Consider the following 26,082-nt stretch of genomic DNA (forward strand, 5'->3'; position numbering starts at 1 on the left):
TGGATTGTGTTCATCCCTACAGGATCAGAGGCGAGACGATCAGAGCCAACATCCAGAAGAACTGTGAGTACTGAATATCCTCCATTCATCAAGATATGAAACTCTTTCATGGAGCATGTCCTCAGAGGAAAACAACACTCTTGTTTTTCTGTCCATCATTTTGACTGTTTCTCTTTAGGTTATCATCATTATTCATAACACGGAATACAATGTAGTTCAGTCCGACAACTCCTGTGTTTCTTGATATGTTTATTAGAATCAGCATATAGTTTGAGGTTGGCGTCTAGGCTCGGGCCTCATCACTCCACAGATTTACATAGAACATTGACTAATGATTAGATAACTATCCCCCCAAAACTGCGTGGAGATTATCTGGTACTTGAGTAAAAGTAGAAGTACTCAGATCTTGTACTTGAGTAAAAGTAGAAGTACTCAGATCTTGTACTTGAGTAAAAGTAGAAGTACTCAGATCTTGTACTTGAGTAAAAGTAGAAGTACTCAGATCTTGTACTTGAGTAAAAGTAGAAGTACTCAGATCTTGTACTTGAGTAAAAGTAGAAGTACTCTGATCTTGTACTTGAGTAAAAGTAGAAGTACTCAAATCTTGTACTTGAGTAAAAGTAGAAGTACTCAGATCTTGTACTTGAGTAAAAGTAGAAGTACTCAGATCTTGTACTTGAGTAAAACTAGAAGTACTCAGATCTTGTACTTGAGTAAAAGTAGAAGTACTCAGATCTTGTACTTGAGTAAAACTAGAAGTACTCAGATCTTGTACTTGAGTAAAAGTAGAAGTACTCAGATCTTGTACTTGAGTAAAACTAGAAGTACTCAGATCTTGTACTTGAGTAAAACTAGAAGTACTCAGATCTTTTACTTGAGTAAAACTAGAAGTACTCAGATCTTGTACTTGAGTAAAAGTAGAAGTACTCAGATCTTGTACTTGAGTAAAAGTAGAAGTACTCAGATCTTGTACTTGAGTAAAACTAGAAGTACTCAGATCTTGTACTTGAGTAAAAGTAGAAGTACTCAGATCTTGTACTTGAGTAAAACTAGAAGTACTCAGATCTTGTACTTGAGTAAAACTAGAAGTACTCAGATCTTTTACTTGAGTAAAACTAGAAGTACTCAGATCTTGTACTTGAGTAAAACTAGAAGTACTCAGATCTTGTACTTGAGTAAAAGTAGAAGTACTCAGATCTTGTACTTGAGTAAAAGTAGAAGTACCAGAGTGTAGGAATACTCTGTTACAGTAAAAGTCCTGCATTCAAAATGTTCCTCAAGTAAAAGTAGAAAAGTATTCTCATCAAAATATAGTGAAAGTAGCGACAGTAAAAGTAGTCATTGTGCAGATTGGTCCATTTCAGAATAATATGTAAGGGATAATGTGCAGTGACGCGGTCATTATGGGGAAAAGAACACCGACAGGCTGATCAGGAGCCCGACGCGAAGCGGAGGGATCTAGATCTGCATGAAGGTGTTCTTTTCCCCATAATGACCGCGTCGCTGCACATTATCCCGCTTATTACATGGCCACATTCTCAACAAAGTAATGATATGACTCCCACTATTAATTGAAATGCTTTTATGGATTTAGAAAATGATTTTATTGATTTAAAAAATAGTTGTATGTATTAATTTAAATTGACATGCATCCGCTAAGGAAAATAGTCCGTTGTTACCGTTTGAAAAACATAGCAACGGCAGGAAGGCGGAGCTTTTTGATTACAGATTTGAAAACATCGTTGCTTGCTTTAAAAGTAGCACAATTCATGATGTCAAACCTTGGAAAGTATCTAGATATCCCTGCCCTAATGCCAAAGTAACTGGCAACTGAATATGTGTCGCCGTTTGATGTCTATGTCTGGACCGCTGCGTAAAAAGGAGGGTTTCTGCCCGTTACTTCTCCGCTGTTTCCTTGTCGCTCTTGTCTTGTCAGTTAGAAAAGCAAACTGCATGCAGTTTGCTTTTCGGCCAAACTGTATACACAGTTAAATCGAACGGACTTCTTTGTGCAGATGTGAGCGTCCTTAACAACGGTCAATAAATCCTTGACAGCGGTCTGTCTGTTCTGGATTAACAACGTGTCACGTGTTCTGAATTGACCAATCAGAATCGAGTATTCAACTAAGCCATGTAATAAATATGATATGTTTTATAATGATTGATCATTAAAGTGTTCTCAAAGCTGGTAAAGGTGCAGCTAGTTTGAATGACTTTGTATACTGCAGGGTAGCTTGTGAATTTACTCCAGGTGGAACTAAAGTCTGATTTAACACTTGATTAGATTTCACATCATTCATCCAGATCTGTAAAGTAACTAAAGGTATTGAATACATGTCGTGGAGTAGAAGTACACCATGTACCTCTGAACTGTAGTGGGGTAGAAGTAAAGTAGCATATCATGGAAATACTCAGGTAAAGTACAAGTACATCAAAATTGTACTTAAGTACTAAAGTACACTGTAAAAAAAAAAACGTTGTTTTTACGGTAAAAACCTGGCAGCTTTGTTGCCAGAATAATGATGTAAAAAATACGGTAAACTGTAAACAACTTTACAGAACAACGTGTATATTTTACAGTTTAAAACTGTTGTAATTTACATTTTAAATCTGTCATTTCAACAGCCCTTTTCTGCTGAATTAGCATGATCACGTTGCTATTAAACTGATTATTTCAGTAAGATTTACATGCAGTTGTTGTCTATTGTACATTGAATCCCATTCAATTTTACAGAAAAATACCAAACAAATAACACTGTTTAACTGTAAAAGCATCAGTGTAATGCTGTAATTTAACTGAATTTTCCCGCAAATTGTAATCAAAAGTTGTGTATAATTTAGTGTATTTTGCCGTAGTAATGACGAGTTTTACAGTGAAAGCAACATCTAAATACTGCAATTTAAATTTTCTGTAAAATGTATTTATTACAATTGAAATGCAGAAAAAACTGTTCTATGAATAGCAATCTCAAATATATATAGTATAAAACCGCCTGTAAGGATTATTGATATATAAAAATGTTTTTCCTATACATTAGTCAGATTGAAAGATTTCATTTAAACTACACTGCCTTCGTATATATATGTTTGACTATTACCAGAAATGTGAAGAATGTAATCCAGGGTACACAGATTAAGCACTTAAAATTTAAAATGCAAAGCTAGATAAACCTCAAGAGCCACTGTATTAAAAGTTGAAAAAATTCCAACAAGAACTTGCCTTTCCAAGAATTTATTATATATATATAATAGCAGTGATCAAAAACATCTGTCATTTCTCAACATACATATTGGTAAAACATACAAACTAAGGCTGCACAATAAACAAACAGCTCACATTGTCCAGGAAATTCAAGCTGAACAAAGTTGAGAGGTTACTTGCATCACATCAAATGATTTATGGGAAATAATGTTTTTAAATATTTTAGTACTTTATATGTCTCATCTCTTATAGTGGGCACCTGTATAATATAATACTCGACTGTCACAGCCACAGACTGAGCTGTAACTTAGCCAAAATAATGGATTGTCTTAGTTGAATACATGTTCATTGCTAAAGGAAGTGTGTACGTGATGAAGCTACAGTTGCAAAACACATGTGTGTGTGTGTGTGTGTCTAAGTGAGATAGGTGAAGAGGTAGGGTCAGCAGAGACCCTTCACTTCAGAAGCAAAAACCCAAGTGGAAAACAAAACAAAACCACCCAGTGGAGTGTAACACATCAACATTTTTACACTCAACAGTGATGTCCTGGGGCCTCATTTATAACGCCTTGCGTAGGATTGACGTAGGAAGGTTGCTTACGTAGTACAAAGCACAAAAATAGGTACATACATTTTCCGCCATTTTCCGATTCACAAAACGTTGCGTACCGGCGAGGGAAGTGCGTACGGCACTCCCTACGCCTGTTTCCCTTGATAAATCACAATCGACTCGTAACGCCCATATTTGCCTATAAATAGTCAAAGAAACGCCCATTCATTCATTCATTGTGACTGACTGCATGAAGAAGATCGCAGGAAATTACGATAGAACAGCTAAAAAAGACATCTCACACCGTGTCAGATTTTGGTTATTTTGGGGAGGTCGAGATAAATCATATTGTTTGGTGGATGCAGTTTGAACCAGAGTAGCAGCATGGAGGTCGGATCGTCACCAAAATAAATAAATAAGTGGTCCGAAAAAAGTTAATGACAAAACAAATACACATAACCTTCCTCAGGCAGTGTGTTTGTCCCGGGGACAGGAGACACCCCCCTTGATGAGAAACTGTAAGAAATGATCGGGGAATCCCTCCGGAGTGGAGTCATGACGACTGGATCTGAATTATTTTTGTTGTATTTGGTGGTTTGTGTTCCAGCTGTCGATCAGCAACTATATATCCATAATCCACCAGTTAAAGGAAATACAACTAATGGATTGTGTTATATTAGCTGTACAATTTACCACATATGGTGTTCTTAGTTTCCATACCTCCTGTGTTTTACAAGCGACTTATCAAGTCTTGGCAAACGGCATAAAACACGATTAAACGTGATAGTATATAAAACCATGCTCGTATCTACAACCTATAGAAATGCAAAACGGCGTCAGTTTAGACGTAATTCTGTCCTCCTGCTTACCGCATCATTTATGAGAAAACATTTCATAACATTAACACAACATATTCGAGGTGGTTTTAAATAGCATATCCGTATTTATTTATTTCTCCAAGTTATGTTTTTGTGTGCACTGAGGAGTCTCAAACAGGCGTTTGTTTAATCATTTTAAGATTGGCTTTAATCAATGTTTGAAAATGAATTATTCATATTTGATAAATGAGGTAACATTTTATTTATGGTATTATTTCCACATATTTCTCTCCATTCTTCCTTCTGCCAACGGTGTCGCAGTTTCTCGTCTCTCCCGTTTGTGTGCTTAGTGCGTACGCATGGGTTAGAGTTTGCGTGGAGGACCGCACATTTTCCCGTCAAGTTAGTATTTTATAAATCGCAAACATTGCGTAGAAACTGGCGTACGCCATTTTTTGAGCGTATATCCCTTTATAAATGAGGCCCCTGAGCTTTTACAATGACCTTAAAAGAATAGTTTGACATTTTGAGAGTTACATATTGCATTTTTTTAAATTAGTTAAAAGAACATGGAAAAAAAAGGCACTTCAAATGTTAACTACGATTTAAACAATCAAACAAACTGTAACTTGGGCACATCGCTACATGCCATTGATCTTACTGTCCATATTCAGACATCACGCCACTCATGGTCCGAAAGTTCCTGTATCAAGGTGAGGACTCTCGGGTTCACCTGAAGACGGGATGCACGTGTCTTCTTCACTTTGGTGCCTTCTCTGGGTTGATGGAGAAAAAACACCTTAAAATAAAAATACAAACAAACAACAGAATTAATAATGAAATAGCTTGCCTAACAACAAAAAAACTTCACATCAATCTTATTATTTTGAAGCCAAAATGACAATTATCTTAGCCCCCAATTCACTGAAGCAGCTGCTTTAGATTTGTTGCAGTTTAATAAAATAAATTGTTGGATAAAGCCAATCCCAAAAAACACATACCTCTGGACAAACTCCAGGGTGGATGCCAGCTCTGACGGGTAGGCGATGTTGAAGCAATAATAGCTCCCAAACATCATGGACAGGGCAGAAACCAAGGAGGGGATGTTGTCCTGTACTATGTTTCGATCCACACTCAGCATGAATCGCCTTGAAGAATAGCATGATCGTCCTAAAAATGAAGAAAAACACAATTCAAACTAAATTAAAACAAGACTTGTCTTCCTGAAATATTTCACAAAACAATTTTAGCACACATTTTAAGGTCTGTTAAATTGCTCACCATCAATACAAAAATGTATGTATGTGTATTTGCAGGTTAAGGGGAGATAAATGTAATGTCAATTTGACTTGCTTTTAGGGGATAGTTCATATTGTTTGAAGGGGGGTTGTAGGAGCTACAGTTTGGAGAAACAGAGAGGAGAACCAGCAGACAGCTAAGCAATGCACTGCTGTGGACATAGTTAAGCCACCAAAAAAACTAAAACAATATTACTCTTAGTGTATGCTATATTAAAGAATATTTTCAAAGCTCTACCTTGCTGTCAGACAGCTATACAGTCTGTTTCTGATAGGGACTGAAGCAGCAGGGTACATTTGTGACAATATTATAAATATAGCGTACACGTAAACTGAATTTTTAGGTGGCTAAAATACGTTTCGCTGCTGCACCCATCCACAGCTTTACATACGTACCCGTACTCCTGCCTGTTCCTCCAAAGACATGCAAGTAATACACTGACTATGGATAAGTATCCATAAGCATCCAAACTAGCCCTTTACGAGCTTACAGTAACAAAAAACATTGTGCAACATAAACGTCTCAAATTAGACAGAAAAGAGAGAAAGAAGTGGCAGAAAGAACAGAAAAAGTAGACTGCCAGTTAACTTTGAACCCCCTCAGATGTAGCTTCAAACCCCCCACTTCACAACAGCATGAATTAAACGAAAATAAAGAGTTCAGCTTTTAGCATGATACTTCAATAACGTTACCAGACTATTTAAATTAACTCCCGGTCAGTAGACGTTATAACTATGACTGCAAAATGCACTCAATCACAAACAGAAGCTAGTATTGTCCTGACAACACACCGTGTTATAATTGAAGTTTGAAGAAAATAAACGGTTAGCTTACCAGTGCTACAGATGTGATCCTGTGCTCATGTGCACACAGCTCCGTGGCAGGCAGACTTGAGACAGACTTGGCCGCGCCCTGAGCCGTAACCGTTAACCTGCAAAAACGGCAGGTAATCATTTTTAGCACGCTAACATGACTGCCCGTTAAATTTGAACCCCCTCAGATGTAGCTTCAAACCCCCCGCTTCACAACAGCATGAATTAAACGAAAATAAAGAGTTCAGCTTTTAGCATGATACTTCAATAACGTTACCAGACTATTTAAATTAACTCCCGGTCAGTAGAAGTTATAACTATGACTGCAAAATGCACTCAATCACAAACAGAAGCTAGCATTGTCCTGACAACACACCTGTTTGCTTGCAGTTCGCGCCAACACATTTGAAAAAACACTTATGCAATGCAGAACATAAACCCTCAACGTTTTGCTGCAAAATGCACTCAATCACAAACAGAAGTTAGTTTTGTCCTGACAACACACAGTGTTATAATTGAAGTTTGAAGAAAATAAAAAGTTAGCTTACCAGTGCTACAGATGTGATCCTCCGCTCATGTACATACAGCTCCGTGGTCCGTGGAAGGCAGACTTGAGAGACAGACTTGGCGCGCACTGAGCCGTAACCGTTAACCTGCAAAAAGTGGCAGCTCCCGCGATAATTAAATAGTCCAATGAAATAACAGAAACAAACTATACTGCTCAGTAGGCGTGTCTCAGTTCAGCGGCCGTTTCCTTCGGAGGCGTTCCATTACTGTTTGGGCTGTCTGCCGTGGGCTGCATTCCACTCCAAATAGCCGGTCAGCCGCAGAATCCAAACGCCAGCTGTTTTATGGATTCTCATTTAATTTCCAAGAATATCTCAGTACTGGGTTATTTCCAATTTCAAAAATAAATATATGTATTAAACAAATAGAAATAAGAAGTAAGTATATTATAGTATATTCCAGAATGAAAAAATATAAAAAAACATGATTTTAACACTGTCATGTTGTAATTTTAACTGTATTGTATTGTTTTATGTATTACAGTTTTTCTGTGTTCAAACCACAGTAATCTGTAAATTATACAATGAAATATAATTATTTTAACATATTCTTAATGTGAATTTAACAGTTTTGTTTGGTTCAGTACTTTACGAAATATTACTGTAAATTAAACACTGCTTCATTGTTTCTCTATTTACAGTTTTTTGATGTTGTGATTTTACAGCTTTTCCCTGTTAATTTCACAGACTTTTTTTACAGTGTACAATTGTGAGCAAATCTACTTACAGTTACTTGCCACGACTGGTTAGCTTTCATATAAAGTCTCTTTAAAAACAGAGATAGGATTACATGTTTTCCATCAAAAAGGGAATTGCTTATATTAAGACAAATCTTTTGTCTTTGTTCCTGTGGTGGAGGAAGTGTTATGATACGTCAGAAAAACACAAGTATGAATATCACACTGTCAACAAATCTGGTACAAGTATAGTCTTATGTTGGCTTTCAGTTATAGTATAAAAAAGTCTCCTGTATCTCTTTCTATATAGTATACCCTTATATTATTCAAATGTATGCAATAATGTGAAAGCTGGATTTAACTGTTGTAAATTGTTGGAGCTCATATAAAACTATTTACTAATAATTATTTGCGTTATGGAATAATCCGTTGATTTCTCGGTTTGTAATGAAAATGATGAAAAATGATCCTAAAGTGACACATTTGTGATGGTTGTGAAGTCCTAACCTCAACATTATCATTATTAACATTATTAAAAATGGAAACAGCCTAACTAACTAATAAAGTATCTCAAAGTTGTACTTAAGTACAGTGCTTGAGTAAATGTACTTAGTTCCTCTCCTGGTCTGTAAAGCTCTCCCAACATATGCAGGTTAGCATCCGGCAGCTTCTATGTGCTGGGGACCCGTACTGTACATTTCTCTCATCACACTTTGGGCTCCTCAACATGTGTGGGTTCCCAGCAGGACTCTCTGAGCTGCAGACACATTCTTTCTGTGACTTTGTTCCAGATATTTGGAGCATAATAACTGAAGCTGTTTCTCCATGTTCAGGAACTCCCATCCCCCGAGTCCTGCGGCAGGAAGCGCTCCTTCTCTCCAAGAACTCCTGGACCCTGCAAGCTGGTCCAGAACCAGAGTCACAGTGAGGAGTCCAGCCAGTCCACCTCTCAGAGTTAAACTAAACTACAACATTATTAAAGATCATGTTTAAAGTTAAAAAAGGATGCTTTCAGACTGAATCCAGAAGTTTCTCAAGCTGCAGTCAAAGCAGATCATTTGTATACATTTTTTTTATAAAACTTAAACAAGTCTGCTGAATAGGCAGGTATGATGATAGCTGCAACCCGCTCCTGTGTTCAACTGCTTCTCATTTCATTATAATAATCAGGGGTGCACATAACTTTTTTGCCCTGGTTCTCAAAGGAGCACCTGGAGATGTTGCTTGGTGCGCATCCTTAAGATGAAATAAACCGGACCTTTTGAGGGGTAGCCTACTTGAATTTATGAACGGGGGGGGGGAGGTGCGCTAGTGAGCACGCTCATGAACTGTTCGCCAGAGCCTCGCAGCAGGGTTACTGTGCGGAGCGCATAAAGCAGACCCTTCACGAGGGGTAGAGCGAGGGATCGCAGATGCCGTCGTGCTCGAGGACGGATTAAAACAATTAAACCTAAATGGCTCGCGAATTATACTTTGGCAGGCATTAATCAAGTCGCATATTTTTTTACTTGAGACTTGCTTGACTAACATTGATAAAAGACTTGACTTGACTTTGACTTGGTATTCATGACTTGAGACTTGACTTAAGCTTGAGACAGATGACTTGAAAGGACTTGACTGTTTACAATTAAATATTTGCGTTTGTTTTTGTATTGAGATATTACGTTTAGTGTTTTCGAAAAACGTGATTGGGTGATTATAGCGCCGTGCGCGCAAACCTGGCAACCCACTAGACGGCAGGAGTGTCAGTTAACATGGCAGCGGCTAGCGTTACTCCACAAATAGTGAAGTTTGGATTCAAGGATTATGTTGTCGATGACGCTAATAAGAGAACAGCGGTATGCAGGGTCTGCAGCATAAAGATCAGTGACACGACCACCACAACATCCAACTTCATTCGTCACTACAAAAAACCCCACAGAGAAAGGTGCGTGAATGTGTTGTGCTAGCTAGAAAGCTAACGTTAAGTTTAAGCTACGTTAGACTTGGTTTCAAATCGATTAAGCATTGCAAAGAGAAGACAAAACGGTAAATGAACACTAGAACCGCCAAGGGATTCATTTTGACTAACCCCGATACTGACGCTGTCAGGAGGGGGAGAGAGAGAGAGGAAAAGAGATGCCTCGTTTATTTCCCCTGTGTTATTATCAGAAGTTACTGTAAACTGTTGAATAATGTAGTTCATCTACTTTTAGTAGTTTGTTTAAATGTTTTAATTATGTTGTTTTTGTTTGTAGAAGTGCATAATTCCTTGATTTATTGTAAAATGAATCTGAACTTTTTGATCCGTTATGATGATAAACTGAAGCAATTTCAAAGTGAACCCAATTAACTGAGTTTTAAATCTTCCTACTTAGTTATCAGGGATGCAAACTTGTCACCTTTCGGCGAAATTCGCCGTTTTGAATCCAAAATAGGTCGTTTGTGTGATTCATGTAGATCTGCAATAAAAATATGTTTGGGGTATGGGGGGCGTCTGGGACCCGGAGTAATCTGCGGCCGCGAGCTGTTATGTGCCATGGTGTTCTTTTTTTATATTCGGTGCGTTCGTTAATATTAACTGTGTGGTCCGGAGTCACTGTGGCACAGACTGGACCGCTGGTGAACAGCTGTTAGAACGGGCCGTTCAGGTGTTCAGAAATGTATGCACAAGTTTTAGACCAATATCACTTATAAAATCAGAAATCAAACTTTATGCCAAAGTAATACGACAACGCACCAAGCGCCTCGGACAGTCCTTTGTGCCTGTAGCCATCAGGCTGCACAACAAGGGGTCAAAAATGTAAAAAAAATATGTATATATGCTGACAGTTATTTTACTCTTATTTTTACTCATCTCCTATTTCATAGTCTTTTATTATTATCATTATTATTTAAATGTTTTCTTTTCTTGATTTTCTTTTTGATTTTATTAATCTGTTTGAATCTTTGCTGTCCTGTTTTTTCACGCTTACCCTGTTGCTGCTTGTACAACTGAATTTCCCCACGGTGATTAATAAAGGTCCATCTTATCTTATCTTATTAATAGCTCGACGATTGGAGAAAGTCCTTCCAACATTAGTTCATTATGACCAAACAGGCTTTATGAAAAAACGATTCTCATCAGATAATATCAGGAGACTACTGCATGTTATTCATTTTGCAGCAGACATAACATCGCCTTGCGCCGTATTATCAGTTGATGCTGAAAAAGCTTTTGACAGGCTAGAATGGCCATTTTTGTGGCATACAATGCAAAGAATGGGTTTTGGGGCAAAATGTATGATTATGTTGAAGATCCTATATAATAATCCAAGTGCTATGGTTCTGACAGGCAATCAGTGGTCACCTAGATTTCCAATTCTACGTGGCACACGGCAAGGTTGCCCTGTCTCCACACTTCTGTTTGCAATTTCTCTAGAACCGCTTGCACAGAAAATAAGACTATCCAAAGAAGTAAAACAGATAGTTCAATCAGGAGAGACGTTGATGTATGAAATACATATTTATTACCGGGACACATAATATGAATGTAATAATGATTGCCAGAATTATAACAGGTGAATGGAATGGTGTTTGGCGACTAGGCCCCAGTTTGCAGGATAATCATTCAGGAGGGGAAGAACCGCTCCGATGAAACCCCCCGGGGTCTAGACACTGGTGGTGGTGATAAGTAGGTGGGACGGGTCTGAAGGGAGAAGGTTTAGCTTGGCCCTGAAGGAGACGGCAGGCGAGAGGGGTGGAGGAGGGTTGCGTATTGTCACCTGAAATGACAGCTGACAAGAGGGAAGAGCAGATTTAAAGGGATTAGCGGGTGCAACGATAGGCTTGTGAGAATGGAGAGAGTAGTGATTGGTTAGCTGGGGAGTGACGCCCCCGATCACTTAATGAGGGAGGAGAGAGAATTGAAATGACATGTAATATGAATGAAGAGCTTGGTCTTCCTGATAGAACTTGCGCTGAGCTTTCATTTGTAAAAGAGACAGACCACAACATTTTGTTATATGCGGATGATCGACTACTGTACTTGGACGAGGTACCAACTACGCTTCCTAAGCTGTTAAATATCTTTACCCAATTTAGTTCAATATCTGGTTACAAGATCAATTTGAATAAATCATGTCTTTTACCCCTCAATAGTGCCATGGTTGAACTAAACCTAAATACAGAATTGCAGATCGTCCAACACTTTAAGTATTTGGGAATCGATATATATGTCTCATTCGACACAATAGTAGCAAAGAACTACAAAAGAATGTATACAACAATTAAAGATGACCTAAAAAAGTGGATTAATATAACAATTTCTTTAGCTCGACGAATTTCAATCATAAAGATGAATGTTCTACCAAGAGTCAATTTCTTAGCTAGTATGTTACCTTTATCTCCACCAGACGGTTTTTGGGACAAACTTCAGAATAGGATTTCAAAATATATTTGGAAAAACCAATACCCAAGAATCAGATACAAAGTTCTACAATATGACAAAAACAGTTGAGGCCTTAATGTTCCCAATCTCGAGCTCTATTATTCCTTCACGCTTTGAGCCTTGAAACACTGGATTGATGAAAGCACCAATGTACCTTGGATTAAAATTGAAAGAAGTATAGTCTATACCCTTAAACTTGGTGATGTCTTATTTTCTGAGTGCTTTTCTCATTAATTACTTAAATCTTGTTTTTTTTCTTGTGTATTTCATAATCGTAGAGGATATGATATATTTTTTTCACGTAACTTTAAGACTAAATATTATTTTCTCAGCTCTGTAATAAAAAAACACATTAATAAAATAAATATCCCATTTGTTGTACTTATATCCTGCTTGATGAGTCAACAGTAAAGCAGTCAGGTGTTAACGGTCAGCTGGCATGTGTATCTGTTCATTGGCTCATATGTGGAGCATGTTTAATGGCAGTGTGTTGAAAATGGCTGACAGGTGAATATGTCAGATCTCTGTGTATTACTCAGAGAACCGTGTGCAGTGTTTTAGAAAGTGCAGAGTTGAATTGCAGATTGTGTGCAGAGCTGAAAATGTGTTTAGAGTTCTGTTTGATTTGATCCAGCCAGTTCTGCCACAGCAAAGCATAAGGGCTCAGAGCTTGGACCTATTGTGTTCACATTATATACGCTTCCTTTAGGCAATATTATATATATTATATATATATATGCCGTTAAAAACTGTGTATTTTGTAAAACGTGTAACTTTAAAAAAAATTATAATTTCTTTTTTTAATCTTTAATACTTTGTTGTATGCATGCTTTAGGGAACATGAAGCTGTCTTTGTCTCTTTTCTGCTGTAACAATGTACATGTTTCCTTTGGGGGACTAATAAAGGGATTGCCACAGCAAAGCATAAGCAGCAAGATCTCAGCTCCATTGACCCCCCCTGTGAGTTTCCATTGTAGTCTCCCGTTCAGATGTTTAGTTCAACAACATGAGTGAAGAAGAGGACAGCAAGTCTTTGGTTTCGTCTCAGTGCAGGTGGAAGTATTTTAAACAAGAACAAGAGTCAAAACGGTATTTCGATCTCTGTCTGTACACGCAAACTGGAAGATTGACAATAAAGTTGACTTTTGACTTGAATTTTGATTTCTTTGGAAGAAACTTTGCTTATTTGGAAAACCCAACTGAGACGAGGAGTCAAACCTACAGGTTAGAGATCAATGGATTAGCATTCCCACTTGGCGCAGAATCAGGTAACCAATTCGTACTTTCCTCATCCAATCAGGATACTCCCTGTTCTTTTTGTTTCGTTTTAATTTCTTTATTAAGGAGTGCAGATTTAACAGACAACACAACCATTTTACACATTTCCTGGTTTTGGTTTTAACATTGGACCTGTCGCAAAGCGCAACATACCGACTCAAAGTAAGGTTTCAACATTGTTATTTACATCCGTCGCTCGGTAATTTTGTCAGTGACGTCTTCTGCTGCATTACTGTATACACAGAGAGAAAGAAATAGAAAGCATCGCTGACGTTTTTTACATGGACTAAATAAGATAGAAATCTATATGGAAAGAGACATACTGTAAGCTATGGATGGGCAGCAGTGCCAATGGTAGCGCTACAGCCACTGTAACGCAGGGTTGCCAACTCTCACGCATCTGGCTTGTGACACACGCTTTCACTCTCAATCTCACGCTCTCACGCTGCCCAAACTCAGGGCTGCCAACATTTGAGTTCAGCTTGAAGTGAGATTTTATTTTTGGTGAACCGAAAAAAGAAACGTTCATGTGTACAGTGTTACAAATGTATTGAACAAGTACAAACTAGGGTTTCCCATTAATGTACCGGGCGCTACAGTGGAATACGCACATACACAGTGTACCCGCTACTCTTACAATCAAGTGCTATTTTATAAGTGGGGGTCCTCACCTCCTCTAGGGGGGTCCGTGGGCATGCTTCCCCTGGAAGATTTTTTTTTAAATATTGAAGTTAAATGCATCAATCTGGTGCATTTTGAGAGCAAAATGAATTTATGGATACATCTCTCAACATCCATATGAAACAGAACTGTAAACAGATTTTCTTTTTCTTTATGGATATTTTACAAATCACTCACCTTTTAAACTGTATTCTTGTTTTACTGTCATATAGTATTTCATAACTGTTTTTCATTTATTCTCATAAATGGTGACCAAACCGTTTGAGACCCACTGAGATAACTAGACTAAAGTTAACTATCTAAACACTCAGAGAGTCCCTTACCTCACTGAGCTGTAGTTATCTCTCTCAGTCTGACAGGAGAGAGCTCTCCTCTCCTTGTTTTAGAAACAGCTTCTAATATCCGTTAGCGCAGCAACAACAATGCAAATAGTGAGTTTGGTAGAAATATACTGTATAATAGTAAAGTTATTCAAGATAATGCCAAATTTATTGAAGATTTACATTATAAATATTCCCCCAAATTATTCAAAAGCATATTCTTCCAAACTCCTTGCTGTAGTATGACCACCAGGAGACTATTGATGTGTGGTGATTTTGGTAGTAATATACTGTATAATAGTGAATATTATTTAATTCTCTTTTTTCGGAGTTGCACTTTGCAGACGGTCCCTGAGCACTCGTTTCTTCTCCGGCTGCGGATAGAGACCAATGTAACGTGTCCAGCTCGGAGGACGGCGCGTATTGGCTTTTTTTGATCAAAATGTGATTGTAGTTCGTTGTCCTTACCACGGTTCTTAGGAGACGTCATTTGTGTCTGAATAACGTTTTGCTCATGAGTTATTGATCCGTGAAATCCGAATCTCCCAATATTGTTCCAACTTTACTGAACTAAGCCAGAAGACCGTCTCATTTCGTAGACCGCTCGGTTTGCTGTTCCTTCACTTTATTTTTATATTTATATACATTTATTTTGGACGAAAACTTAGCGTGAGGAAAGGCAAGTGTGGCGTGAGTGCGTGAGATATGGGTTGATTGCGTGACTCTCACGCTCAATGCGTGAGTGTTGGCAGCCCTGCCAAACTATTCTCACGCCAAAAACAAGAATACCGAAGACTAGAAACGGTTTTGAAAACTTTTGTCACGTAGTGATCGTCTTCTCAATAGAACATCTTTGATAATGTCTTCTGGCCAATCAGAATCACGATAACGGCGTGGTGTTGTTGCAGGAAGTCCCGATGGAGAATACTTTTGCTGTAGTACATCTCTGTACATCGATACAACATTACGTGTTGATATAAATCAACACGTAATGAAATAAGACCACACGGTTTGATGATTGATAGGTGTGTGGGCTGTCTTTCATTTTGACACACAGAACAATGGGGGCTATCCACCCTTATCCACAATGTAAAGTAATTCACACAGCCTCTTCCCTCTTCTCTCTGTGAGGAGCAGCAGGTTCAGCTTTCAGAACAAAGTAACAAAAAACTAAAATGGCATTCATTTTTTTAAATATGTCGTGTAGTAATAGATTTATTTATTTTTCTTCTCAAGAGAGTACCAGAATGTGTATTTTATGTTAGTATTTTAAAAAATCTCCTGGGGGAGAATCCCCCCAGACCCCCCTGCAGAGGTTGGGTTTTCAGCATGTCAACTCTTTCACCTGTGGGGAAATTGCAGGATTGGCTCCAGGTCGCCCTTTTTATTTACTACAAGACAAATGTGCCTTTTTATTTCATACAGTTCAATTTGGATTGAGACAGGGACATAATCTAAACCTCACGCGTGGCGTTTCACTGTCGGGGGGAGTGTGTATGTAATTACATTGCAAATACTGACTTGAGCCCCACCACTGTATGGGTTAGCCCAGAGCCGTATAATAGAAGAGTTACGACATCTCCGTTCACTCCAATGGACCAGTTTTTTTACAGCAATGGCGGATCGTGGAGCCGTCAATAGTTCCCCGGAAGTTAGCTTGCCGCTGACTTCCGGGGGACTATTGACTCGAGAGGCTCCACGATCTGTGGCTGGCAGCGCAGTAGAGTTGCAGCGTTCTTGATGGACTATTAAAGGTAAGAAGACGTTTAAAGATTTATATTGCGGATATTATCAGCACATCTGAGTCAAATGAACATGTGTATTAAAGGATGTTAGTGGATTATCCCTAAATCAGTAGATTTAGGGAACGTTTACAGATAACAGATTAGGCTAGGATACCGGATAAAGTTAGCAACACACGTTAACCATGAACAGCTATTAATCCGTTCTCCTAATGTTATTTCATCCAACGTTGTGGAATTGGAGAAAAAGGGCTTCTAAACGTGATTTTTTTGTGGGGTGGAGGAATATAATATTAGTTACATATAACATTGGGGCACGTGTGATTGTAATGAGTGGAATTGGAGAAATTACGATCTCCATTTTGGAGTAGACCTACAAGCTAGTATAATAAAGTTAACGTTACACAATAATAAGGAAGAGAGCTATTTGATATTAATTTAGAGTGCATATTTGAGACTTCCAAACAGTAAACAAAAACGTAATTTATGGGTGAGTGTTTTTAGTGTATTCTGTTGATTATTACCTGTCTGTATTATGTTTCAGCACAGCTGATTTTGAAATGATGGCAAAGTGAGAGTGAAAACACAAGGTAAATGTAATACTACTATTGTATATAAGTAAGCATACTAAACATGTATTCTATCACTGTATTATATAAGTAATCTTGTTAGTGTATATTAGTAACCTACTGTATGGCAGGTGGAGGGGCAGTGATGTTACAGGTGGAGGACTTACTGGACATGTATACACTCATTACATACTGTACGTAAAATACGACCAAGAATGTGAGACAACTTTATACAAATTCATATCACATCCATTACTGATGCCATTTGTCATACTTTGTTAAACTCACAAATAATAAAGTTCCATAACTTCAGTTGGAAACAAAGACCACACCTTATCTCCCCAAGGCAATTTCCCATCCAATAGGTGTGCTATATAGGTGTGTATAACCCTTTCTCCTGTCTGTTTCTCCCTCTTTCAGCACACGAACCAGAGGGGGATTCAATAGAGCCTGAATACCTGCACTGAGACCCTCACCCTGCACCCTGAGTCTCAACTCTCAGAGTTTTTCAAGCCTTTCCCTGTTATTTGTATTAAACCAAACATTAAGCTTCCCAATGGTGTGGTCTTCGTTTTCTGAAAAAGTGCAAATGCAGTGTTTAAATATGATTACCTCACATATTTTGTTGCGGCTGTCTGTTTTGATTGTTAAATTGCTCCTGCTGACTTGAGCTAGCCATTTTTTCCTCCTCTCTGTGTCAGTGGGGAAGCCGTACATTCTGATTCTTACTCCTTTCTCTGAGCGATTGGAGTATCCCCAGGCAGCACAGCAAACCATGGTGGAGACGATATGCCAGGACAACACGGAGGAAAAGGCACAGACAAACTGCATGACATGCTATTCAATGTTTATTGAATTCCATGTATTTACAATGGATGTTCCAAAAACAACACTTTTAACGTCATAATCATGTTGCTGCTAGTCCATTGATAGTCACCTGTTGGTCTCTTGTCCTTTCTGAAAGTCATAAAGAGTACATTAGTCATTTAGATTACTTATGTCCTCAAGTACCATGGGATTACTGAAACCACCATGAATTAAAAAAATTGTAGAAATGAGTCTAATCTAAATTTTGAAGCATTCCTTACCATCCCCTCCCTCTAAATATATCAATAAACATTAGGAAGTGATGCTCCTGACTACCATACCTGTTTAAGAAGATAATATTTGTTTTAAATAATTCAAAGCAATACACAACAGCAACAGGCTCTTTAACCAAGGCAACAGCCTAACATGTATATGTTAACAAGTAACCTAGCTGTTCACACTATTCCTAATATTATCCATAAATATTAGCAGATTCTATTTTATTTTTAAAACATATTGATGTAAATACATACACATATCGGTATGTTGTATAAATATTGCAAATCAAGACCTTTATTCACTACTTATTACCAAAAATCGTAGTTCTATCTCCGGTAATCATGCATTCATATGTCCCGCCACGAACTTCCGGGGAACTATTGACTCTCCCTGAACCACGTGACTATCAAGCATTTTGGACTTCCGCTGTCGTAACTCTCTCTCTATATGGCGCTGGGTTAGCCCTACCATTGATTACCCAACAAAAATACTCTGGAGCCGCAACTGCCGACCCGTATTGCGCATGCGCAGATCTAAGATCCAGTAGAAATGATAAAAAGTAAAAGTCTGCTGCTTATTGTTCTACTAGGCCAAAATAGAGTCAAAGAGTATATGAGAGTGAGAGTGTGTTAATTAATATATTTGGCAGTTTGGAGTAAGTCTGTAGATTTGTTTGTGTGTGTTTCATGTATAGGCCTCTCACGATAATTAATTTTGTTGGATACATTTTCCCGGAAATGATTGCGATAAACGATAATATTGTCGGCACCGTTGTATGACCATTTTAGACCACTGACATAATGATAATATATAATAATAATTCAAGTACATCCTTTCAAACTGCTTGTCACATCCTCATGTAAATGGCAATTTATCGAGGTCAGAAAAGTTATCGAGTTCATTTTTATTTATCGTACGATAAGTCAATGAATTGTTTATCGCGACAGGCACACAATAAAACAGTGGAAACAAACATGTTTGACTTTCATTAGTGAATGAAACTGTGTGCCCTTTATAGTCTGTGTCCATTATTGTGTATTTGTATATATTGTATATATATCCTATATGCTAAGGTCCCGCTGCTGACACGATAGCAGTCATTTCGTGCGCATATGTGCAATTAAACCAAATTAAACCCATGATATCAAAATCTCACTCCAGCCAGGTACCCAAAGTTGGCAACCCTGATCATTACCTATTAACATGTATGTTCTTGATAACCTTTGCCATTGTATAAGTATAGTGCGGGCATCACCGGCCTGTACGGACCCGGACCTATAATCATAAATTATAAAGGGATTTTCAATTCAAGAAGAAGGAGAGACGAGTTAGAGGCAGACAGGATCTGAGTACTTCTACTTTTACTCAAGTACAAGATCTGAGTACTTCTACTTTTACTACAAGATCTGAGTACTTCTACTTTTACTCAAGTACAAGATCTGAGCACTTCCACTTTTACTACAAGATCTGAGTACTTCTACTTTTACTCAGGTACAAGATCTGAGTACTTCCTACTTTTACTCAAGTACAATATCTGAGTACTACTACTTTTACTCAAGTACAAGATACGATACGATACGATAATACTTTATTGGTCGGTTCAAGTCTGAAATTTGACTTGCATCACAGACACAATACATGAAACACAAACAACGAATATTTAACATAACATCACAATCACTGAGAGAAAACATTTTCATGACCCTTTAGCGTGTATCAAATGCACGCTAAAGATCTGAGTACTTCAACTTTTTTCAACCTTTACTCAAGTACCAGATCTGAGTACTACTCCCACCTGTGTATTCCTCTTCAGGACAGAAAAGGCACATATGGATGTTTGTGATTAAATGCAGAAACTGATGTAACAGTGACATCTAGTGGACATACTGTGGATTACAAGTACATTTACTCAAGTACTGCCCATCAAAAAAAGAGGAGGCGGAGCTAATGCCTGATCAGAATTCTACCGGAGATAAAGTTAAATTCTGCTGTGATAAAACGCCATCATGTTCTAAACCACATCAAGGATTATTTCTGAAACAGTATGGAGCTCAAATGTCTTTTCTCTTGCGGGTTTATCACAAGGTGAGTTCCTTTTTTTATTTCCTGCTTTTTAAACACATGTGCTCTACAGTAAGGTTAGCTCTGAGTGTTAGCGAGGCTTGCTAATGTAAACAAAGACGAGATTACGTCCAAAACACGTCAGGCATTGTTTCTGATAGCAACTTTCTGTGGGTCCGCCGCTGATATTAGGCTTGTTTGAGACGAGCTGCGGCTCGCCTCGAAAGTAGACGAGAATAGCCGATCGCAGCCGGGGGAGGTCTCAAAAAGCTCGCCTGAAGTCAGACAGCTCGGAGTCGGCTTCTTCTTCTTCTTCTTCTTCTTCTTCTTCTTCTTCTTCTTCTCTCGGTTTTTTGGCGGATTTCAAACAACTTTAAGGTGCATACCGCCACCTCCGGAGTCGGCTTGACTCGGTTTGCATTTATAAATGCACACGGCATCTATTGCACGTCTGTCCGTCCTGGGAGAGGGATCCCTCCTCTGTTGCTCTCCCTGAGGTTTCTCCCATTTCCCCTTTAAACTGTGGGGTTTGCTCTGGAAGTTTTTCCTTGTATGATGTGAAACGTAAGGACAGAGGGTGTCGTATTGTCATACTGATATTCTGTACAAACTGTGAAGTCCACTGAGACAAATGTAACATTTGTGATATTGGGCTATATAAATAAACATTGATTGATTGATTGATAAAGAATGGACAAATGTGTTTAATCGTTAATGTCAGATATGTACTAAGTAAATATATTTGTTCCTGCTCAAGATTAGATTCAACTTTATTGTTATTGCACAGATTACAGGTACTGAGACAACGAAATGCAGTTTAGCTTCTAACCAGGAGTGCATAAAGCAGTAAAGTGAAAAGTAATGTACACAATCTACAGAATAAAAATATAGAATGAATTGGATGATGAATAAACAGTGAGGGGTATGAATACACTATATACACAGTAGCCTAGCCTAGTATGAACAGTGTGTTGTATGAATATGCTAAGATATATAAAGTATGACAACGGTAAGCAGTGCAAGTATAGTATACAAATATATAGATATTAATTTAATGATGATAAACATTGTGGAACAATGATGAAAAATGTGAATTTAGCCTTTATTTATACAGGTGTAAAATCTCATTGAGACACAAGGTCTCATTTCCAAGAGAGACCTGTCAGTGGTAACACTACCACACAAAGTTACAGACAGACAGGACACTAAACACAGAGGCAACAATAAAATACAACATCGTAAAAAAAGTAGTCATTGAAATCCATATAAAGTATTTAGATATAGCAGGTGCAAACACCCACAGATGATTTCTCCAGCTTTTTTAAAATTAGTTTAAAATCCATGATGGGTATCAAACTGGTCGGCTTAAGTTCCTGCTGAAGTGTGTTCCAGGTCGAGGGGGCAGAGTATGATATGGCTTTTTTTTCAAGCACCGTGCGAACTGAGGGGACGGACAGAGTGATGTAATGTTGAGATCGTAGGCTATAGCTGTACTGTTTGTGTGATATGTAAGTGGATATGTAGAGGGGCAGCAGTCCAAGCATAGCGGTATAGATGAATTTGTACCAGTGCAGTGATCTGCGCATTGATAGTGATGTCCAGTTAACTAAAGAGTACAGTGTGTGAGGGGTTTACAGTTTGTTATGAACCTCAGAGCCCCATGGTAGACAGCGTCCAGCAGATGAAGGGAGTGAGCTGAGGCGTTCATGTACACAACATCCCCGTAGTCCAAGAGCGGCAAAAATGTGGCAGCTACAAGCCGTTTCCTCGCACTTGTGGAGAAGCAGGCCTTATTTCTAAAAAAGAATCCCAGTTTTAATTTCAATTTCCTTAAGAGATTGTCAATATGTGGTTTGAAGCAGAGATTTTCATCTATAGTGATGCCTAAGTATCTGTAGGTGTTAACAGCTTCAATGGGGTTATGCTGTGCAGACATGATGCAGGGAAGAACAGTTGGTAACCTTTTCTTATTGGAAAACAACATGACTTTTGTCTTGTCTGAATTTAACACCAACCTAAGGTGGAACAGATGTGACTGAAAAGTGTCAAAAGCAGACTGCAGACGTTCAAATGCAAGGGCAACAGTGCTAGCACAACAGTACACAACAGTATCATCTGCATATAGATGTACAGAGGCATCAATGCTTTTACCCACATCATTTATATAAATAGTAAAAAGGGTGGGTCCCAAGACCGAACCTTGAGGAACACCTCTGGGCACATTAAGAAAGCTTGAGGAGAGACCGCTGAATTTTACACATTGCTTGCGATTCGAAAGATAGTTTGCAAACCAACCAACAGCTTGGTCAGACAGGCCTATATGAGATAACTTCTGGCATAAAATGCCATGGTCCACAGTATCAAAAGCCTTGGATAAGTCTATAAAAAGGGCAGCACAGTAGCTCTTTGCGTCCAAGCTTTCGACAATGTCATTCACTACTTTCAAAGCAGCCGTTACTGTACTGTGCTGCTTCCTAAAGCCTGACTGGTGAGGAGATAGAATGTTGTTCAAGCTTAAATATTCTTTGATTTGATCATTCACCAGCCTTTCAAGTACTTTAGCTAAAATAGAGAGCTTGGAAATTGGTCTGTAATTATTCATCACCATGGGATCACCACCTTTCAATAAGGGGAGAACATTTGCAGTTTTCCAAACATCTGGAATGACATTGTTTGTTATAGAAAGATTAAAAACATGACACAGTGGTTTGGCTATAATATCTGCAGCTAGCCGTAAGAAATAAGGGGGGAGATCGTCTGGGCCTGCTGATTTTTTGGGGTCTAGGCCCTTTATGGCGCATTTCCACTACACGGTCGGCCTCGGCCACACTCGGTACGGCTCGGTACGGCTTGGCCACGTTGGGCCTTAACAGGGCCGACTCACTTCATGCTGCGCTTCCATTACAGTTTAGGAACTGGGGCAGTTACTATAGTAACGCAGTGTAGGCGGAGCGACGCTGCATACAACTGCCGTGACGTCATCTTCAATGCGACACAACACGCAACAATGGAGGATGTGGATACCATCGTTAAGTTGTTTCTGTGTCTGTGGTGTTTTATCACAGCAAGAAGGAAGACTTTGTTTCGAAAAAGGCGGCTTATAGCAAGACGTAAGAGAGAAGAAGCTCATGGGAGACTTATGGCAATCGTAGAAAGCAGCAGAGACTACTCCGGCACGACTCAACGCTACTCGGTAAGCTAACGTTCGCTAACTAGCAATGTGTTTCACGCTCACTATACGACCAAAGTGTTTCAAGTATTTAATTAATTGTAGCTACCACTTTTACGTATTAAAATATGTATGCTTTTGTTTGTGTATTTCAGACGTTAGGTCGCCGCCGCAGACCATGTGTTTGGATGCTCGACCGAGCTACCGAGTGGTGGGGTGTGATTGTTCCGTCTTTCACACACACTCAGTGGGTGGAAAACTTTAGGATGTCTGAGGACACATACACCTACCTGTGCAACAAACTGCGGCCAGCGATGGAGAGACAGGACACATCATTCCGCAAGTGTATACCTCTAGAGAAGAGGGTGGCCATCGCACTGTGGAAGCTTGCGACCGGCTCAAAGTACCGAAGCATTGGACATCTTTTCGGGGTGAGCAACACAACTGTGTGCCGGTGTGTGCAAGACTTCTGTGCTGCTGCAGAGACTTTGTTAGTGCCGGAACTAATTCGTTCACCAGACCGGGCGAAGTTTGCAGAAATGGCCGACTACACTGAGACGAGGTGGGGGCTCCCACAGTGTGTAGGTGCTATTGATGGATCACACATACCCATCTTGGCACCACAGGAATACCACTGTGACTATTTTAACCGTAAAGGCTGGCACTCCATCATCCTTCAAGGAGTTGTTGATGGTAGGGGACATTTCTGGAATGTGTTTGCAGGAATGCCTGGGAGCATGCATGATGCTCGGGTTTTGAGGCTGTCCTCATTGTGGGAGTTGGCCAGTCGTGGCAACTACTTTCCAGCTTGCACCAGGAACATTGGTGGGGTTAATGCTGGCTACTACATCCTGGGAGACAATGCCTATCCCTTACAAAACTGGCTCATGAAAACGTTCCCTGACAATAGACAGCTGACAGCAGAACATGTGATCTACAACAAGGGCATTTGCAGAGCACGGGTAGTGGTCGAAAACGCATTTGGTAGACTGAAGGGAAGGTGGCGTTGCCTCATGAAAAGGAATGACTGTGATGTGAACCTTGTGAAATCTATGGTGCTGACATGCTGTGCTCTGCATAACCTCTGCGAGACTCATGGAGAGGCCTACGATGATGAATGGGATGCACCAGCAGCAGCAGCAGAGCCTGGGGTGGCAGTGGCACAAGGTGCAGAGGAGGGGGGCACTGACATAAGAGAGGGTTTGATGCGCTACCTGAATAGCAATTGAAAGATTGTGGGCCATTTAAGGGTAGTGACATTTTGTTTTGTGTTTATTATTACTACATTGTGTTGAACATAAATAAATATTTTTTTCTCTTTCACATAGATGTGTTTGTCAAATGATTTAAACCAAAAAATGTTATCAGAATTGACTATTTAGTAAATATTAGAATGTCAAGTACCAGTAAGTACTGCCCCATAAGAACATTTGAGCAAATATCAGATCCTGAACAGAAAATCTCTAAATTAAGCAAATATCCAAGTAAACTAAACAAATACAAATGATGTCTTATCATCCTCTTTCCGTTTTTTTTCCGAAATACCCCCTTCCAGTTTATTTATAAAAGGTAGTTTTCGACTTTAATGTGTCAGTTACCAAAGAATGTTTTAGAGGAGGACCTCAAGCTAGCAAACTATTTCTTGCTTTAAATCTATTCTTCAAATTCCCTTTTTATCTTATGCCCTTTTTCCTAACTGGTGTTTCTTATTGCTTTATAAATTCATGTACAATGTTAGATCCCCAAATGTTATTAGTAGCCTATTTTTATTATTATTTAGAACAAATATAGGCCTATAACTTCAGCCTCAAAGTTATGTGCATATGTGCATTTTTTTTTAAAGGTTGGACTAAGACACAATTCTCAGTGATTTTGTACATGGTCCCTAAAATCAGTTGGTTAATCAGATTATGGCAGGAAATCAGACGATGCATTTATCAACAAGAGATAAGATGAGAAGTACTTTATTGAATTATAAAAAAGCCATGGCATTGTACAAAATAAAAAAATGTGTTGCAGCATAAAAAGGCAAGATATTGTACAAAATTTAAAAATGTTGCTGCAGCATAAAAAGGCATGGCATTAAAAAAAAAAAAAAAAAAGGGTAAAACGTGTACAAGACACTACTGTGGCAATTACAGAGGTTGGTCATCTTCATGAAGAGACGGGCCACGTTGGCTGTTCACAACCTGGCCAAGAGTGCGCAGGAAGGCTATGTTAAATGCCTGCGTTTGAGCGTTCTCCTCCCTTTTGAAGGCCATTTCCTCCTGCCTTGCCCGGACAGTTTCCTCCATGGTCAGCTGCCAGTGCCGATCCACCTGGGCCAGGCTCCGTACATGGTGCCGTTCCTCCTGTGCCAGGTGCTCGTCTCCTCCTCGTTTCCTCTTGCCTGTATGATGATAAGATAATTATAGCAATAAGAATTAGCAATAACAATGAAAAACACAGGACAGGTACAGGTCACACAATGATTGTGAAAGTGAATTACATTATGTCCAGCCTGTTGATAATGAATATAAATATATGTATATAATAGGATGTCACACAAAATTGTACTAGCTGCTTACTAGCTAGTTACTTGTAACAGAGCACTTCCACACACTGGTATAGCTTATTTTACTTATTGACGATGGATGATCTAAAGTTTAAAAAAAAGTCACAATTGCAGTCGTTTTGCCATGCCTATTTCTTACCTAGAACACGCTGCGGTGTCGCGATGGCACTCGGCGTTGGTGGTTGAGTTGTCGGGTGTTCGGTTGGGCCTGGTGTCTGGGGTCGAGTTGGGGTCCCTTCTGGATTCGACGACGACGAGGACGGATCACCCATTACTCGGGACTGTTCCTC

At 39.0% G+C, this 26,082-nt stretch overlaps 1 protein-coding gene and 2 long non-coding RNA genes across 4 annotated transcripts; 2 read left to right on the top strand and 1 right to left on the bottom strand.

The window, feature by feature from the left end:
- The first annotated feature begins 23 nt into the window (after positions 1 to 23).
- On the top strand, positions 24 to 8,977 carry LOC117483836. The gene is made up of 2 exons (XR_004556040.1): positions 24 to 63; positions 8,758 to 8,977. It is a non-coding gene; the product is annotated as an uncharacterized LOC117483836 (long non-coding RNA).
- Positions 5,142 to 7,380, bottom strand: LOC117483837. 2 transcript variants are annotated; one of them, XR_004556041.1, is made up of 3 exons: positions 7,230 to 7,380; positions 5,572 to 5,740; positions 5,142 to 5,369 (listed from the first exon to the last, which is right to left on the bottom strand). It is a non-coding gene; the product is annotated as an uncharacterized LOC117483837 (long non-coding RNA). The 2 variants fall into 2 exon arrangements; XR_004556042.1 differs by lacking the exon at positions 7,230 to 7,380 and adding an exon at positions 6,704 to 6,803.
- A 14,231-nt stretch (positions 8,978 to 23,208) lies between the features above and the next one.
- LOC117483862 (protein ANTAGONIST OF LIKE HETEROCHROMATIN PROTEIN 1-like) lies at positions 23,209 to 25,091 on the top strand. Its single transcript, XM_034132193.1, has 3 exons — positions 23,209 to 23,262; positions 23,394 to 24,238; positions 25,082 to 25,091. Exons 1-3 carry the CDS (start codon positions 23,209 to 23,211, stop codon positions 25,089 to 25,091), a joined length of 909 nt encoding a protein of 302 aa, XP_033988084.1.
- Positions 25,092 to 26,082: the final 991 nt, after the last annotated feature.

The sequence above is a fragment of the Trematomus bernacchii genome, unplaced genomic scaffold (assembly GCF_902827165.1).
Source record: "Trematomus bernacchii unplaced genomic scaffold, fTreBer1.1, whole genome shotgun sequence".
Lineage (NCBI taxonomy): Eukaryota > Metazoa > Chordata > Actinopteri > Perciformes > Nototheniidae > Trematomus > Trematomus bernacchii.